General features: G+C 40.3%; 1 protein-coding gene across 6 annotated transcripts in view; it reads right to left on the bottom strand.

Moving 5' to 3' along the window:
• The window catches only part of TTC23 (tetratricopeptide repeat domain 23), a 97,651-nt gene that overhangs the window by 43,262 nt on the left and 35,520 nt on the right, over window positions 1-18,869 (bottom strand). For all 6 annotated transcript variants that reach the window (XM_032836034.1, XM_032836033.1, XM_032836035.1 and 3 more), the window contains exon 6: window positions 5,847-6,024. In XM_032836034.1, coding sequence (XP_032691925.1) covers window positions 5,847-6,024 — 178 coding nt within the window. The remainder of the gene's footprint in view (window positions 1-5,846; window positions 6,025-18,869) is intronic.

Here is an 18,869-nt window from a genome sequence, read left to right as displayed (position 1 = left end):
AACCTATCGAAATGCCCAAACAGAAAATGATTTGAGAAAAACACAGTATGTTCCTAAAGTGGATTATCATACCTTTGTACAGATGAATGAATTGCTATAAAGTGATTTCCAGAATATACTGCTAGGTGGAAAAACAAAATATACAAACAGCAAATAAATAACCTGGTGGGAGGAGGGACGGACTTTCCTAAAAGTAGAACGTCCAGTGATAAATGTGGATGGGATGGCAGAATGGAAAATCATTCATCCGCCACCATCACTGTAGAGAGTGGTATGGGAAAGATTCATCAACACATGCTAAATGTTGAGAAACTGTGCAAAGGAGTGGGATATATACGTGGTCTTAAAATTGTCTCTCTACTGAATGCTTATTGGCTGCAAAAGGAACAACGGTTCCCATATAGGGAAGAATCACTTTGATTGGGTGATAAACGTAGCGTCTCTAATGAAGGACAGGTAGACGTCACATGCCTCCAGGTGTACTACCCTAAGAAATACAACATCCTTTTGCAGTATTCTGGCTGGGCATGCATTATCCAAACCTAGTCACAAGAAAACATCAGATAAACCCAAACTGAGGTATAGTCTAGAAAACAGCTGATCTGTACACTTCACAAATGTCAATGTCAAAGGAGACAAAGACAAGCTGAGAAACTGTTCTAGATTAAAGACCAGAGGCATAATGACTAAAGGTAACACATGAACCCAGACTGGATCTTGTATTGGATGGAAAAAAAAAAGAATGCCATAAAGGACAGTACTGGGACAACTGACAAAGGAGAATATGGCTTCTACCAATGAGAACATTAGTGAATTTGATAACTGTATTGTGATTACCTCACAGACTATCTTTGTTAAGTACTCAGGGATAGAAGGACACAATTTATATATAATCAAATACTTCCAGATGATTAAAAAGTGTAAATAGTTACCACTTTGTGCCTACATATGCATGCATGTGAGTCTCTATAGACAGACAGGGAGAACGACTGTGGCAAAATACTTTAAAATGGTGACTCTGGGTGGGGGTGGGAGGTGCCTGGGTGGCTCAGTTGGTTACGTGTCCAGCTCTTGGTTTCAGCTCAGGTCCTGATCTCTGGGCCTCAAGACTGAGCCTGGCATTGGGCTCCATGATTAGTGGAGAGTCTGTTGATATTCTCTCCCTCTCCCTTTAGGCTCCCCTCCCCTACTTTCCCTCTCAAATAAATAAATAAATCTTTTTTTAAAAAATTGTGTATCTGGGCCCCACAAACAAGAGGAACTACTTAACCCATTTTCCATTCACACAGTACCGAGGGCTCCTAGAGGTGATAAGGCCTAATATACTGGAAGGTAGAATCCTTTCGATGATCCCTGCTCTTAGAAATTCCTATTTCTTTCTCTACGCTAGTATTTCCTCAACTATGGCCCAGGGAACACTAGCGTCTCATAGATATAGGATTCTCGATTCTCGGTACTACATTTGGTATTTCCAATGCACAGTAAAACCAGGTGTTAGAGAGACACGTGTTTAGTTTTAACTTAATAGTTCCCAAATTTATTTAATCACAAACATCTTTTCTAGGAAGACCTATGAATTCTTGTGAGATGTGTGAGATGCTAGTATTCTCTGGAACACAGTTTGGAAAATGCTTCCAAATTCAAATCTTTGGAATGCCTACTGCTGGGTCTTAGAAGCCACCTATTTTCCATTCCAGTGGCTTTTGTTATGGGTAATGACCTTCCCTGGGGGACTCTGAGCACATTATCACTTGATGCCTTTGAATTTTAGAAACTGGTACAGGAAAGATTGCATGGAGATTTTAAGGGCGGAAATGGATATCGTCAGGAAACATTTAGGAAACCCGGACTAAGGACAAATTTTAAATTAAATTTGAGATTATATTGTATCACATGGGAGTGAAAAATAGTGTAAAAGAGTTGGCAAGGTTGGTATGAAACTGTTTCAGTTAAGAACAAAGGGAAACCAACGTCTGGTGGCTAGATAAATCAAAATTACCCTTTGGCAGAATGTCAACCTGAATCAAGAACTATAAAACATTCAACATCTTTCCTTCTGATGGTTTAAACGTCTGAAAATTTATACCAGCAAATAAAGAAAAAAAGCATTTTGTATAAGAATGTTCAGAATTACGGATACTAACAAAACATGGCGAGTCCACTGAGCTCCTGCACTCCGTAAATGGTCCCACCAGCCATACCTTAGCCAGAAACCTGGCCCAACACCAGACTCCTCCATTTCCTTCACTTCCCCAACTCCTTAGCTCACTGTTTCTAGTCTCTATGCATCTCTCAAGTCTGTCCATGTTTTTATCCCCATGACAACACCTGAGTCCAGGTGTTATCATCCCCCACCTGGTCTGCTGCGGCCGTCTTGATTATTTCTTTGCCATCCTTGATTATTTCTTTGCCATCCAGTCCATTCTCCACACTGTGACCCTTCAAGACTGATAATCTCATGATGTCAGTCTTCCTGCTTGAAAACCCTTAACTGCCCTTAGGATGAAGCTCAAATTCCTTCCCATGATTTTCAACACCCCACTTGAATGATACCGATCTAGAGCCTTCACCATCCCACTGCCCAGGCAGAGGGAACTTGCTTCAGTTCCCTGAAGTCGAGCTACATCTCACTTTCAGACTTTTGCACACGCTCTTCCCTCTGCCTGGGCTGGTCTTCCTCACCTCTTAGTACTTTGTGAAATAGGTCTCTGTAATTAACAACTCAGGAAACAACAGATGTTGCTGAGGATGTGGAGAGAGGGGAATCCTCCTACACTGTTGGTGGGAATGCAGGCTGGTGCAGCCACTCTGTAAAACACTATGGAGGTTCCTCAAAAAGTTAAAAATAGAGCTATCCTATGACCCAGCAATTGCATAACTGGGTATTTATCCAAAGGATACAAAAATAGTGATTCAAAGGGGTACCTGTGCCTCAATATTTATAACAGCAATGTCCACAATAGCCAAACCATGGACAGAGACCAGATGTCCATGGACGGATGAATGGATAAAGAAGATGTAGTGTATTTATACAATGGAATATTACTCGGCTATCAAAAAAGAATGAAATCTTGCCATTTGCAATGATATGGATGGAACTAGAGGGTATTAGGCTAAGTGAAATAAGTCAATCAGAAAGAAAAACACCATATGATTTCACTCAAATGCTGAATTTAAGAAACAAAACAGATGAACATAGGGGAAGGGAAGGAAAAGTAAAATAAGACAAAAACAGACAGGGAGACAAACCATAAGACTCTGAACTCCAGGAAAAAAACTGAGGGTTGATAGAGGGGAGATGTGGCTGGGGGATGGGGTAACTGGGTGATGGGCATTAAGGAGGGCACGTGATATAATGAGCACTGGGTGTTATATGCAACTGATGAATCACTAAATTCTACCCCAGAAACTAATAATATACTATATGTTAACTACATTGAATTTACATTAAAATTTTTTTTAAAAATTAGGTACGTATGTTTATTATGTTTGCTTCCTCACATCTCACTCACCACACAATCTGGTTTCTGCCTCTTGACTACCCCAGTGTTTCCCTTGACCAAGTCATCAAGGAAAGAGAAAGGAAAAAGAAAGGAAAGAGGGGAATTTTTAAAATCCTGTGTAGTGCTATGTGTCAGGCACTGTGCTAAGCACTTTAGGATTTAGGAATACTCATTCATTTATTCTCTCAACTGCCCCATGTCCTTCAGAACAGCAAAAGGTATCAAAAGACACAGAAGATACTACTTTCGCTTTTACTTTTGCTCATGTTTTTCTGCCAAATTCTTCTTTGCTCTCTTTGCTAGGTTATCCTTCTTGACTTGACCAATGAACGCTGAAGTTACTTAAGGCTCTGTTGTATCCTTTTCTCACTCAATAACCTACCTGCCCCCCAACACACACCACTGGGTGATCTCATCCTCTCCCAAGGCAACTAACTGCATATACATAGATGACTTCCTGACCCCTGTTCTGAGCTCTAGTCCCCATTATGTAACTGACATTTCCACCTGTATGGGCATCTCAGACCCGCCGTCGAAACCTGAGCTTGCCATCTCTCCAGCACCTGTCAACGCCTGCTCCCCAACCCCCACTGTACCTGGCACAAACATCCACGCAGTTGTTCAGACCAGAAACCCAGGAGTCATCATTGATTCATCCCCATGCCCTCTTCTCCCCACATCCAATCTATCTCCATACCTCATCAATTCTGCCTCGTACATCTTTGTCAAACCCATCTGCTTCTCTTCATCCTTACTATCATCATCCTTGTCCGAGGCAAAATCATCTTCAGCCTTTGCTACTTTGGTCGTCTCCGAACTGTTCTCCTTACTTCCACTGTTGGCACATTTTCCCTGGTCTATTCTGTTCCATACCAGTTAGAAAAATCTTCCTGAAAACTACTGGGTTTGACTCTGGGCTATGCTATTTATTGGCATTGATGGTACTCCTGGGTCTATCACTCAACCTTTCCAATTCTTGACTTCCTTATCTATAAACTGGACATAATACTATGTCATAAGGAGATAGTAATTAAGAGGAATAATCCAGGGGCGACTGGGTGGCTCAGTGGGTTAAGCCTCTGCCTTCGGCTCAGGTCACAATCTCAGGGTCCTGGGATCGAGCCGCACCTGGGGCTCTCTGCTCAGCAGGGAGTCTGCTCTCCTCTCTCTCTCTCTGCCTGCCTCTCTGCCTACCTGTGATCTCTGTCTGTCAGATGAATAAATAAAATCTTAAAAAAAAAAAGAGAGAGAGATAATCCAGGTAGCAGTGACAGAATAGGATATTCTAAAAACTCTGGGTGGGTGTATACATGGTCCGACAAATTTAAAAAGAAAGAGCAATCCAGAACTCTTAATCCCATGTCATTGCATCTGATCCTAAATAACAAGAATAGTTCGGTCTATATTTTACAACTTTAACAGGGAAAAATGTTCAGACAAAACAATTTAAAATGTGTTTTCAACAGATGATGCCATACAAAAACATCGAACTCACTGTAAAGGTTAATTTTATGTGTCAACTTGGTGAGGCCATGGTGCCTGGTTTTTAGGCCAAACACTAGTCTGGATGTTGCTGTGAATGCATCTTGTAGATGTGATTAACATTTACAATCAGACTTGGAGTAAAGGACATTGCCCTCTGCGATGTGAGTGGGCCTTATCCAATCAGTTGAAGGCCTAAAGAGCAGCCTAAAGAGCAAAAAGCTGAGGTTTTCTGGAGAAGAAGTGATTCCATCTCAAGACTATAACATAGAGATCAGGGCTGAGTTTTCAGCTGGCCTGCCTACCCTATGTATTTCGGACTCATGCGTCCCCCCACGACTGCGTCAGTCAATTCCCTAAAATCAACCTCTCTCTCTGTATATGTCCTGTTGGTTCTGTTTCTCAGGAGAACCCTGACTGACACACTCACAGAGGAATCCTACGATGATAAAGGAGATCAGAAGCTAATAAATGACAACTCCAAGTGGCTTCAAGTGACAGATTTTAGAATGGTAGAAAATTTTAGATGGTAGAAGATTTTAGATGGTTAGAAAAGAACCTTAATCAGTTTGATAACATAAGCTCTAAATAAACGAGAAGACAAAGAACTTCAGAAAATAAGACTTGAATCATGGCACTAATAGGAGAAAAGCCGTCTTCAAGGAGTCTCAGGCTATCTGAGGACCATGCACCTGGCAACAGAGGACCCCTCTCCCACACTTATCCACTCGGTCACCTAGACGAAGATGTTCTTATCCCGAGCAAACAACAAAACCAGGCGTTCTGAGCTGCTCTTCCACTCATGTCCATGGAAACCAGTGGGTCCAGAAGAACTTTGGTGGCCCGTAGATTGCAGCTTACCTGTAGAAAATGGTTGACGGATGCGTCGTGAAGTCCCAGGGCTTGCTCGGCACCAGCTAATTCCCTCAATATTGGTACACACTCAAGACTTTTTTCACCTCGACTGATCTCAATATATTCTAAAGCCTCTTGGTAGTGAGGCAGAGCTTCTTTTGATTTCTTCTGACTTTGATACATCCTAAAAAAAAATCAAAGAGATTACTTCTTAAATAATTAGAAGACATATAGGTGGGAAAATGTATAAATCTAAGGGTTACGATTTGGCTCTCTGACCCCTGTTGTCCAGGTTCACTCTCCAGCCAGCTAAGTTTTTGTTTCCTCCAAAGAGGCAGCAGGCACGATGGTCAAGCAGGTGGAGTCTAGAATAACGAGGAAGCTTCGAATCCTGGCTCCACTAGCTACCAGATGTGTGAATTTCCAGTTGCTTCACAGCTTTCCCATCTCTAAGTTAAGAATAGTAACAGTCCTTACTTTATAGGGTTACAGTGAAGATGAGATTAGCTAATACTCATAAAAACATCTAGAACAGTCTCTGACATACAGTAAGTGCCATGTAGGTGTTGGGTTAAAGAATACAAAATAGTTAACAAACAATAAGAGCTAGCACAAAGGATGCCGAAATGCTGATAACTGATCTGTTGAGAAATTAGAGAAATTTCCCAGTATTGGTGAGGGCATAAAGCACTCTTATTAACTGTTAGAAAGGATATAATTTGAACATAAACTTTTCTGTATCAAAATCCTACATACATAAGTACAGACATATTTCTGCTAATGGCACTTTAGTAGTTTCTCTTAAAAGGAGATACTCTGGCAGGACATGTACAGGGATGTTTATCTAAGCACTCTTTGTAATAGTGGAAAAGTACAAAGTATTTAAAATACACAAATAGGAGATCCTCCAAGCAGATAACAGTAAGTATCTCACTCCTGTGGAATGCCAAAATAGCCCTTAAAGTTGATGTTGATCCAGATTTACCAACATAGAAATATAAAAGGCAGAATACAAAAATGCTTTGTATAGTATCTCATGCAGGTGAAAATGTTATAGCTTAATCTATATGTATGATACGCATTAAGAGCCATCTAAATGGACAATAAAATGTGAGCAGTAGTTACCTTTTTTTTTTTTTTAATTTGACAGACAGAGATCACAAGTAGGCAGAGAGGCAGGCAGAGAGAGAGAGAGGGAAGTAGGCTCCCCGCTGAGCAGAGAGCCCAATGCAGGACTCAAACCCAGGACCCTGAGATCATGACCTGAGCGGAAGGCAGAGGCTTAACCCACTGAGCCACCCAGGCGCCCCAATAGTAGTTACCTTTAAGGGGTTGGTAGTAATTTTGACTTTACTTACTTATGCTTTCTAAATTTCCCGTATTTTCTTCTATAAAATTCTATTACTCTGACATCAGAAAAATGTTAATTTAAAAATTGTAAGTTAAGGGGGCAGTGGGAAAAGGTTCTTATCCCTTTTTGGGATAAAACCCTGTCACGTAAAAAAAATACCCATGTGTTTTGTTCAGCAAACGTACTAGCAGACATTTAAAAAACACTGTTCTCTAAAATATTTGTTAAGAAATAGAAACTTTGGGGGGCCTGGGTGGCTCAGTGGGTTAAAGCCTCTGCCTTCGGCTCAGGTCATGGTCTCAGGGTCCCAGGATCAAGTTCCGCATCGGCTCTCTGCTCGGCGGGGAGCCTGTTTCCTCCTCTCTCTGCCTGCCTCTCTGCCTACTTGTGATCTCTATCTGTCAAATACATAAATAAAATCTTAAAAAAAAAGAAAGAAAGAAATAGAACCTTTTTCTTGCATGGAAGAACTTTATGCATCAAATTCATCATGAAAGCTACCAATCCCTTCTATGTTACCTTTTACCTTAGAATCTTTACTACAAAAAGGTCTTATAATTCCCAACTGCCCATGGGTAAGGGACACAATGTGATTAAGTGACTAGGAAACCACACACATGCAAAAAAAAAAAAAAAAGTCTTGTTTTCAACTCAGTCACTGGAATTTGTTCACAACCATTTTTGTTCTCTAATAAATTTCAAAAGAACTGATAGAAATAAAAATGCTCTTTAGATCTGTGGTTCAGATGGCCACAGTGAAATAAAACCCAGACTGGATAACTTATGACCTGGGACACCTTCTCTGACTGGACGAGGTCAGGGATACGTTCCTGGACCAAACAGGGCCCAGGTTGTAGCTTACAGCAACTCTTCACTTTAGAAAGGAAGAGATAAATAAGTGACTGAGTAATACCGGATTTGCCTTCTGACTCTTACTGAGTTTTGGATGTAGTGAGTAATAATTAGCTTTGTAAGTATCATATTTTGCTTTTGAAGAGAAAAATCCACTACCGTCTTGGGTGATAGAAAGAGGCTTTGAAACATATGGCTGATAACAAATCACTCAGCCAAAAAATTAGATTTCTGGTAGACAAATGTTTCAGAACAATTGAAAACAGGAGTCAGCAAACCATAGCCTGTGCACCAGATCTGCTCACTGTCTATTTTTGTAAATAAAGTTTTATTGGCACACAGCCCCACCCACTTGTTTCCGCATTGTCTCTGGGTGCTTTTGTACCTCAATGGCAGAGTTGAGTACTTGCAACAGATACCTACAAAGCCTGAAATATTTACTGTCTGGGCCTTTACAGAAGAAGTTTGCTAATCTCTGGTCTAGAATCTAGAGAAAGCTTTTAAAGTGACTTCAGAGGTTTTTTCCATCTACTTTAGCCTAGAGAACTCCAATAATGCCACAAATATTTGAGCAAAGGAAAAAAAAATAATCTTCTTCCTTTCTCGTGTTCATAAATGATGAAGCATGTGCCAAGGAATAATAAGTCTTTTGTTTGCAAAGCTGCTATTAAAATCATAGAAGGGTAATAAAGCAAATACAAATGCCAGGATGACTTCATTTGAGCAACAGTTTTGTTTGTTTGTTTGTTTTTAAAGATTTTATTTATTTGAGAAAGAGAGAGAGCATGAGCAGGGAGAAGGGTAGGGGGAGAGGCAGACCACCAATCCTCACCAGTCAGGGAGCCCAATGCTGGAATCATTCCCAGGACCCCAAGATCATGACCTGAGTGGAAGTCAGACACTTAGCTGCCTGAGCCCCCCGGGCACCCCATGAGCAATAGCTCTAAGAGAAAGCAATATTGAAAGCTTAGTAATCAAGCTTATAAATGAAAAAAAAAAGTAAATAATAACAAGACATAAGTTAATTCATATAACAACAACTGTTCCTTCCCGAGACAGAGCATGAAAGAAAAGCATTTGAGAGTTTGGAGCCGTGGAGAACAGGGACAACTTGTAGCCATTTACCTACTCCCTTAGCCAAAAGCACGGCATATTGCTCCAGGCTAACCATTTTTTTCAGGTATCAGAAAGTCATCCTTCAGATACTGGACCCTTGGAGACAATTTTACAAAAAGAAGAACCCAGGATGAGAGGCAGGACTGTCAGTTACAAGGACTGCAGCAAGAATAGAAAAACCCAAGCTGTAGGTTTTTTTGTTTCTAGTAGAGAGAGAAAGAGAAGAGGGTGCAAGTGGCAGAAGGAGACAGAGAGAGAGAATTCTACCAGGCTCCACGCCCAGTGTGGAGCTCGATGTGGGACTTGATCTCATGACACTGAGATCATGACGTGAGCTGAAATCAAGAGTCAGATGCCCAACTGACCGAGCCACCCGGATGCCCCCCAAACTGGAGCTGGAGCATCCTTGCAGACAAGACCACACAACCTTGGGCAGGAACTTAATGTCTCTGCATCTTGGTATTCAGTACACTTGTTGCAGAACCAAGGAAGGTGTCTGAAATGCTTTGCAAACTGAGGCAAGTCATACAGATTGGTATTAAGTGCCTACATGTCATATACCTTTTATCCCTTCCCTCCCAACCACTAGTCTGTATGGAACTAAGTGCTACAGCTTCAGGTTGTTCTTCTGTTGAAATGGCCTCTACTGTGGTTTCACACTCACCCACTTATGATTTTGGAAAGTCCAAATAATGAGCATCATCAGTCAAACACATGTGCCACTGAGGAAGGCATTTTCTTATCCAGCTGAGTTTTTAAAGAATCTGAGAATAATCTATTATAGGAATAATACATAGTCATTAAAAGAAAAGATACAGAAAAATAAAAAATATAAATAAATATATAGTTTATATTTATATTATAAATTATATGATTATATATAATTTACATATAAGTATAAATAATATTTACATATGATTATAAATTATATATTTTATAGGATTATAAATTATATAAAAGTATATTTATATGAAATATTTTGTCTTTATTTAATTTTATTTATAAAAATAAAAAATGTATATACATAATCGCAACAACCAAAGATGAGTGCTGTACACCTTGATATATACACTTCCAGATAATTCCCTATGAGTATTTTTTAAATGGATCATCATGTTTTAGAATCTGCTTCTCTCACTTAGTCATGTATCAAAATGTGGCAATGAATGCTATCATATCACTTTTTTTTTTTTTTAATTTGACAGAGAGAGATCACAAGTAGGCAGAGAGGCAGGCAGAGAGAGAGAGGAGGAAGCAGGCTCCATGCCAAGCAGAGAGCCCGATGTGGGGCTCGATCCCAGGACCCTGAGATCATGACCTGAGCTGAAGGCAGAGGATTAACCCACTGAGCCACCTAGGTGCCCCTATCATATCACTTTTAGTGGTTGGGTGGTGTCATATCAGATTTAATTGACCATTCATCTTTAAAAATAATATGTTAGGAAGTTTAAAAAATCGTTTGTGGGAAAGTTTTATAAATTTAAGAATTTATATACATATAAGTATGTGTATATATAAAAATAACTCCTGCATATATAATATATAAAATATATAAACAACTCTTGCAATAAAATAAAAAGAATATATAAACAACTCTTGCAATAAAATAAAAGGACAACCCAGTTTAAAGATGGGCAAAGTTTCGGGCACCTGGGTGGCTGCCTTCGGCTCAGGTCATGATCTCAGGGTCCTGGATCGAGTCCCGCATTGGGCTCTTTGCTCAGCAGGGAGCCTGCTTCCCTCCTTCTCTCTCTCTGCCTACCTCTCCATCTACTTGGGATCTCTCTCTGTCAGATAAATAAATAAAATCTTTAAAAAAAAAAAAAGATGGGCAAAGTTTCTAAATAGCCATTTCTCCAAAGAAGATATACAAATGGTCGTAAGCACAAGAGATGATGTTCATCATCAACCATCAAGGAGATGTATATTAAAACTACAGTGAGAGGGGCACCTGGGTGGCTCAGTGGGTTAAAGCCTCTGCCTTCGGCTCAGGTCATGATCCCAGGGTTCTGGGTTCTCTGCTAGGCAGGGAGCCTGCTTCCCTTCCTCTCTCTCTGCCTCTCTCTCTATCTACTTGTGATCTCTCTCTCTCTCCGTCAAATAAATAAACAAAATCTTAAAAAAAAAAAAAAAACCCTACAGGGAGATACTACTTCATACCCGCTAGGACAGTGGCTGTTAATAACGATAAAGAAAAATAGTAACAAGTGTTGGCAAGCATGTGGGAAAACTGGAACCCTTACGTACTGCTGGTGGGAATGTAAAATGGTGCAGCTACTTTGGAAAATAGTGGCAGTTCCTCAAAGGTTTAAACATAGAATTACAGTATGATCCAGCAATTCCACTCCTTTGTATACCCCCCTAAAAGTGAAAACATGTATCTACATAAAAACTTTTACACAATGTCCATAATAGTACTACCCATATGAGTAAAAAAGTCCAAACAACCCAAATGTCCCTCCAAGGAATGTCCATTCTGAGCAATGAGTAAATAAAATGTGGTATATCCATACAATGGAATATTACTCAATCATCAAAACAAGTACTGATAGGGGCGCCTGGGTGGCTCAGTGGGTTAAAGCCTCTGCTTTTGGCTCAGGTCAGGATTCCAGGGTCCTGGGATCAAGCCCCACATTGGGCTTTTGGCTCCACAGGGAGCCTGCTTCCTCCTTTAAAATCTTAAAAAACACACACACACACAAAACAAGTACTGATAAACATGTTAAAGCATAGATGAACCTTGAAAAAGGTATGCCAAGGGAAAAAGGCCAGTCTCAAACAACCTAACCTTATACCTGAAGGAGCTACAAAAAGAACAACAAATAAAACCAGCAAAAGGAAGAAAATACTAAAGACTAGAGCAGAAATAAATGATACAGAAACTAAAACAAAACAAAATAAAACACCCAACAGAACAGATCAGTGAAACTAGGAACTGGTTCTTTGAAAATAAAATCAATAAAATTGATAAATCTCTAGCCAGACTTATCAAGAAAAAAGAGAAAAGATTCGAATAAATAAAATCACAATGGGGAGAGAAGAAATAACAACCAACAGCACAGAAATACAGACAATTATAAGAGATTATTATGAAAAATTATATGCCAACAAATTGGACAACCTAGAAGAAACTGGATAAATTTTTAGAGACATATAAACTACCAAAGCTGAAACAGGAAGAAATAGAAAATTTGAACAGATCCATAGCCAGTAATGAAACTGAATCAGTAATCAAAAATTCCCAACAAACCAAAGTCCAAGACCAGATGACTTCACAGGCGAAGTCTACCGAACACTTAAAGAAGAGCTAATACCTATTTTTCTCAAACTATTCCAAAAAATAGAGAAGGAAGGAAAACTTCTGAATTCATCCGATGAGGCCAGTATTGCCCTGATACCAAACCCAGACAAAGACTCCACTAAGAAAGAACTACAGGTCAACATCTCTGATGAACATAAATGCAAAAGTCCTCAACAAAATACTAGCAAACCAAATCCAACAATACATTAAAAAATCATTTATCACAATCAAGTAGGATTTATTCCTGGGCTGCAGATGTGGTTCAATATTCAAAAATCAATCAACGTGATATATCACATCAATAAGAGAAAGAACAAGAACCACATGATAATTTCAGTAGATTCAGAAAAAACATTTGACAAAGTACAACATCCACTCATGATAAAAATCATCAATAAAGTAGGTTTAGAAGGAACATAGCTCAACTCAATAAAGGCCATATATGAAAAACCCACAGCTAGAATCATCATTAATGGAGAAAAACTGAGAGCTTTTCCCCAACATCAGGAAAAAGACAAGGATATCCACTCTCACCGCTTTCATTCAACATAGTACTGGAAATCCTGGCCATAGCAATGAGACAACAAAAAGAAATAAAAGGCATTCAAATCAGCAAGGAAGAAGTAAAACTTTCACTTTGTGCAGATGACATGAAACCATATAGAGAAAACCCAAAGACTCCATCAAAAAACTGCTCGAACTGATGAATTCAGTAAAGTTGCAGGATACACAATCAATGTACAGAAATCCACTGCATTTCTGTACACCAATAATGAAGCAGCTCAACAAGAAATTAAGAAAAACAGTCTCATTCATAACTGCACCACAAATAATGAGATATCAAGGGATAAAGTTAACCAAAGAGGTAAAAGACTTGTACTTAAAAACTATAGAAAACAGATGAGAGAAACTGAAGACAACACAAAGAACTGGAAAGACATTCCATGCTCACAGATTGGAAGAACAAATATTGTTGAAATGTCCGTACCACCTAAAGTGGTCTACAGATCCCTAACAAAATACAATAGTATTTTTCACAGAACAAGAGCAATCCTAAAACTTGTATGAAACCACAAAAGATCCCAAAAAGCCAAAGCATTCTTGAAAAAGAAAAGCAAAGCTGGAGGCATCACAAATTTTGGACTTCAAGTTATATTATAAAGCTGTAATAATCAAAACAGTGTGGTATTGGTACAAATGGAACAGAATAGAAAGGCCAGAAATAAACCCACAATTCTAGGCTCAATTAATCTTGAACAAAGCAGGAAAGAATATCTAATGGAAGAAAGACAGTCTTTTCAACAAATGGTGTTGGGAAAACTGGACAGCAACATGCAGAAGAATGAAACTGGGGGCACCTGGGTGGCTCAGTTAGTTAAGCGTCTGAGTCTTGGTTTCAGCTCAGGTCATGATCTCAGGGTCATGGGTTCAAGCCCCTCACTGTGCTCCACACTCTGTGCAGAGTCTGCTTAAGACTCTCTCTCCATCTGCCCCTCCCCCGCTTCTGCGCATGTTCTCTCTAAAATAAATAAATAAATACATCTTTAAAAAAGAGAGAAAGAATAAAACTGGACCACTTACTCACACCATACACAAAAATAAATTAAAAATGGATTAAAGATGTACATGTGAGAAAATCGAAAAAGTCCTAGAAGAGAACACAGGCAGTAACTTCTTTGACATTGGCTGAAGCAACTTCTTTGCAGATATGTCTCCTGTGACAAGGGAAACAAAGGCAAAAATAAACTCTTGGGACTACATCAAAATAAAAAGCTTCTGCATGGTGAAGAAAACAATCAACAAGACTAAAAGGCAATTTAGGGAATAGGAGAAGATATTTGCAAATGACATATCCAATAAAGGGTTAGTATCCAAGACATATAAAGAACTTACACAACTCAACAGTCAAAAAATGAGTAATCCAATTACAAAATGGGCAGAAGACACGAACAGATATTTCTCCAAAGAAGATACACAGATAGTCAACAGACACTTAAAAAGATGTTTAGCATCACTCACCATTAGGGAAATACAAATCAAAACCACAATGAGACGTCACCTCACACCTGTCAGAATGGCTAAAATCAACAACACAAGAAATAACAGTTTTTGGTGAGGATGTGGAAAAAAGAACACTCATGCACTGTTGGTGGGAATGCAAACTGGTACAGCCACTGTGAAAAACAGTATGGAGATTCCTCAGAAAGTTAAAAGTAGGTCTACCCTACCATCCAGCAATCCCACTGGTGAGTACTTGGCCCAAGAATACAAAAACACGAATTGAAAGGGATACATGCGGCCCTATGTTTATAGCAGCATTAACTAAAATAGCCAAACTGTGGAAACAGCCCGAATGTCCACTGATTGGTGATCGTGGTACATAATTACAATGGAATATTATTCAGCCATAAAAAGGATGAAATCCTGCCATTTGCAATGCTGTGGATGGAGCTAGAGAGCATAATGAAAATGCTAAGCAAAGCAAGTCAGTCAGAGAAAGACAAATACCATATGACTGCACTCAAAAGTGGAATTTAAGAAACAAATGAGCAGAGGGAAAAAAACAGACAAATCAAGAAGCAGACTCTTGGGGTGCCTAATTGGCTCAGTGGGTAGAGTATGTGACTCCTGATCTTAGGGTTCTAAGTCTGAGCTCAATGGTTGGTGTAGAGATTACTTTTAAAAAAAGCTTTGGGTGCCTGGGTTGCTCAGTCAACTATGCATCTGCCTTTGGCTCAGGTCATGATCTTGAGGTCCTGGGATCAAGACCCTCATTGGGTCTTGCTGCAGAGAGTCTGCTTCTCCTTCTCCTTCTGCCCTCCCTCTGCTTGTGCTTGCTCTCTCTAATAAACAAAAATCTTTAAAATAAAAGATCTTTAAAATTGTTTTTTAAAAATTAAAACAAAAAAAAGAAGCAGACTCTTAACTCTAGAGAACAAACTGATGGTTGCCAGGGGGAGATGGGTGGGGACGGATAAAATAGGTGATGGGGATGAAGGAGGGCACTCGTGATGAGCACTGGGTGGTGTATGGAAGTGCATCATTCTATTGTACACCTGAAACTAACACTGTTCAAAAAAAAAAAAAAGGAAAGAAAAGGAAAAGGGGAGGGGAGAAAAAAAGGGAAAAAAAAAAAGCCAAGTCACAAAAGGTGACACATTATATGATTCCATGTATATGAAATGTCCCAAACCAGGCAAATCCATAGAGACAGAGAATAGTAGTTGTCAGGGGCTGGGAGAACAAGATAACAGAGATTGTTAATGGGATGAAAAGGTCAAAATGATTGTGGTCACGTTTGAACAACTCTTGTTAATATACCGAAAACCACTGAATTGTGTATTTCAATTGGGTGAACTGTATGGTATGTTAATTACAGCTCAATAAATCTGCCCTTTAAAAAATTTGTGAACATTTGGAAGAGAAACTAAATATAGATGTGATTTAGTGGTATCTGTAAAGCTAGTAATTTTTGTCTAAAAAATAATTGTAATAATGTTAAACAAAAATCAAAATATTTTTCTCTTAATATCATCCTTGAGCCAGTCAGAGGTAACTGGCACAAAGCAGGTCAGAAAAAGATGTGTGCTTTGGCTTTAAATTGGTCCTGCATGATTAGGCAATCCTACCCATCTGTTTTAGGGAGGAGATTAGGAAAGCAGAGAATGCTGTGGGTTCTGAAGCACCTGACACTTGGCAGTGGGCATTCCCAAGGGGAGGCCATAAACTGGGCTTGGACACTGAGCTACAACTGGCCTCACTCTTATTTTTCAGAGCTGTAAGCATGTTTTCTGATGAGCTCTAAGGCTTGGGTCCCTGGGGAAAGGCCTAGGTCTATGAAAAGTATAATCCTAATGAGAAAGCAAGAAATTCATGGAGAGAAAAGCCATAGAAAATCATTCTTAATATTGTATTCCGGTAAATACCCTGTAAGCTTAAATATGTTAATATATTTCTTATTATAACCTCTGCAGAATGCAGATATGGAAGAATCCAGAAACTGGTGATGAACCCAGAATCTTTTTTCTTTGGCTGATTGTTTCAAGGCAATAGGCTGTGGTTAAGGAAATTAGTTTGAGGACTGGTGAGTTATAGAAGAAAAGTAAGTTCTATATAGCTTCCAAAGTTACCCAGATGAGCGGAATTCAGAATGTGTTAAAGATGGGCTAAAACAGAAAAGCCAATCTCCAAGCCAAGCTGAGGGCTGCCCACCAGGCCATCTGGGGCACGGTTTGGGAGGCCTGGTTCATCACTAAGGAGATCAAATTCCTGCGTGCAGGGTCTGGGTCTGCACCCACAGACTCCTGCTCCTTCCTCTGTGCCTAAGTTCCATTGGACACCAGCCTGAGGGCACACATGGGAGTTTCAGGCCAGGCCACACACTCCAGAATGAACTGTGCACTTAGACCCAAAGCTATCTTTGCCCGGAAGAGAGGTCACCTTTTCCAATTCTCACAGAGGATCTCTCCCTCATCCAACATGTACAATGGTGGCAGAGGTGACAGTGGCTTTGCTGGGACCTGAGTCTCCCTGGACTCGATGAGTTCAGATGACTCTTGCATGTCACCTAAACCTTCCCCTCTGACTTCCCTGATGCCAGCCTCCTTTCAGCTCCCCCTTTGTGTGGATCTTTCCCCTGGGTGTTTGCTGAGCCTGCTAGCTGGAATGTTCTTTCCTTCTTCCATCTCTGCTTGGCAAACTTTCATTCATCTTCCTAACTACTGATCCTCTTTTAATTTTAGCTTAGCAGTCTCCTCCTTTAGGAAGGCTTCCCTGACAAGGGCCAGGATGAGAGTGGGACCAGAGAGACAGGTAGGACACATCATTTAAGGTGGCACTCATTCTCAAGGGCAGGCAAGTGTAGAGTGGGCACCCTAGAGTGAGTGCTTCCTTAAATGATGAGGCTTGAGCACTTGAGCTTTCTCTTCTTGATCCCTGCTCTGTCCCTGACACCCCAGGCTGGGCTGGGTGCCTCCATGAACACCGACTGCACTCCCATGGAGCTATGAACCTTCCCTGCTCAGGAAACACCTCCTCCCCATATTATACTATAACTGCCTGGTAACTCGATGCCAGTCCTTTTAGTGTTAGGTCCTATGAAGGTAGGGATCAAGGCTGCCTCATTGGTGTTGCACCCCAGCACCTTGCAGTATCTGACACAAAGTGGCTGCCAGCTGCCTGACAGAAAGAAGGAGGAGAAGCCGAGGAGGGAGGGAGGAAGAAACAACCTACACGTACAGATCCATTAGCTTAGACGCACTGAGGCTATAGTTCATACCTGAATTTTCATAGATTCCAGAATAAAGTTTAGGATAAAAATTTTTTTTTAAAAAGCACATTTTCACATTGATTTGGTAGCAAGAATATTATAAACTACTGATCTAGTTAAAGCTTGGGGAAGTTGCTGAAATTTTATAAAAAGTGGAATAAAGGAAACCTTGTAGGAATTTATTAGGGCTTGCATTGTATCCTCCCACCCAAATTCATATGTTCAAGTCCTCACCTCCAGTACTTGAGAATGTGATTTTATCTGGGAATAAGGTTGTTGTAGATATAATTAGTTATATTAAGAAGATGTCATACTAGAGTAGGGGGACGCCTAATCCAATATGACTGGTGTCTTTACAAAAAGGACACAAAGACACACACAGAGGGAGAAGGCCATGCGAAGATGAGGCAAGATTGGGGTGATGCATCTATAAGCCAAGGAACACCAAAGATTGCCAGGAACCCCCAGAAGCCGGGAGGGAGCATCTGTTCCAGTCCCTGTTGACACTTTGAGCTCAGATTTCCAGCCCCCAGCGCTATGAGAGAAGAACCTTTCTGTTGTTCACGTCACCTAGTGGGTGGTACTTTCTTACAGCAGCCCTTGCAAGTGAATATGGAACCCCTGCTGGCCAACTCCAGGTTTCTCTTCCTTCAGCTTCCCTAATAGAAGAACAATGGGTATACTCACCCCGAGCAGTTACTTCAACATGGGAGCACCATATACATATGTATATTTTTTAAATCACACTGGGCTCAAGTCTCACTTTCTATTGTCTCCCTGACTGGAAATTTAATTTGAATATCACCGGGACAGAGACTCAGAAGCCGGCAAATTCATCAAGAACAAACACGTGACTTTCACTGGCCATAGTTTTGCCTCTGAAACCTGAATGTCCAAATGAAAGCACATCTCACGAATCCCATGACATCCAGCCAGCTGAACTTTAGCGGGGAGCCAGCCCCAAAGGGACACAATCACACACGAGGCGTCCATACTTGAAGGTGACCTGTTGCCATTTCTGAACACTCCAAAGTTAAAAGATTTTTTTGTCAGCCCATTATTGGCCCCAAGTTTCAAAGCACTGAATTCTTCAAACCCTGAGTCCTTCTTTCTCTTGTAGCAGAAAGTCCTTTTTACCCC

The sequence above is a fragment of the Lontra canadensis genome, unplaced genomic scaffold, assembly GCF_010015895.1.
Source record: "Lontra canadensis isolate GAN:19392208 unplaced genomic scaffold, GSC_riverotter_1.0 scaffold89, whole genome shotgun sequence".
In the NCBI taxonomy this organism is placed as follows: Eukaryota; Metazoa; Chordata; class Mammalia; order Carnivora; family Mustelidae; genus Lontra; species Lontra canadensis.
Note: the sequence above shows the minus strand (reverse complement) of the source record. Positions and strands in the feature narration are given on the sequence as shown.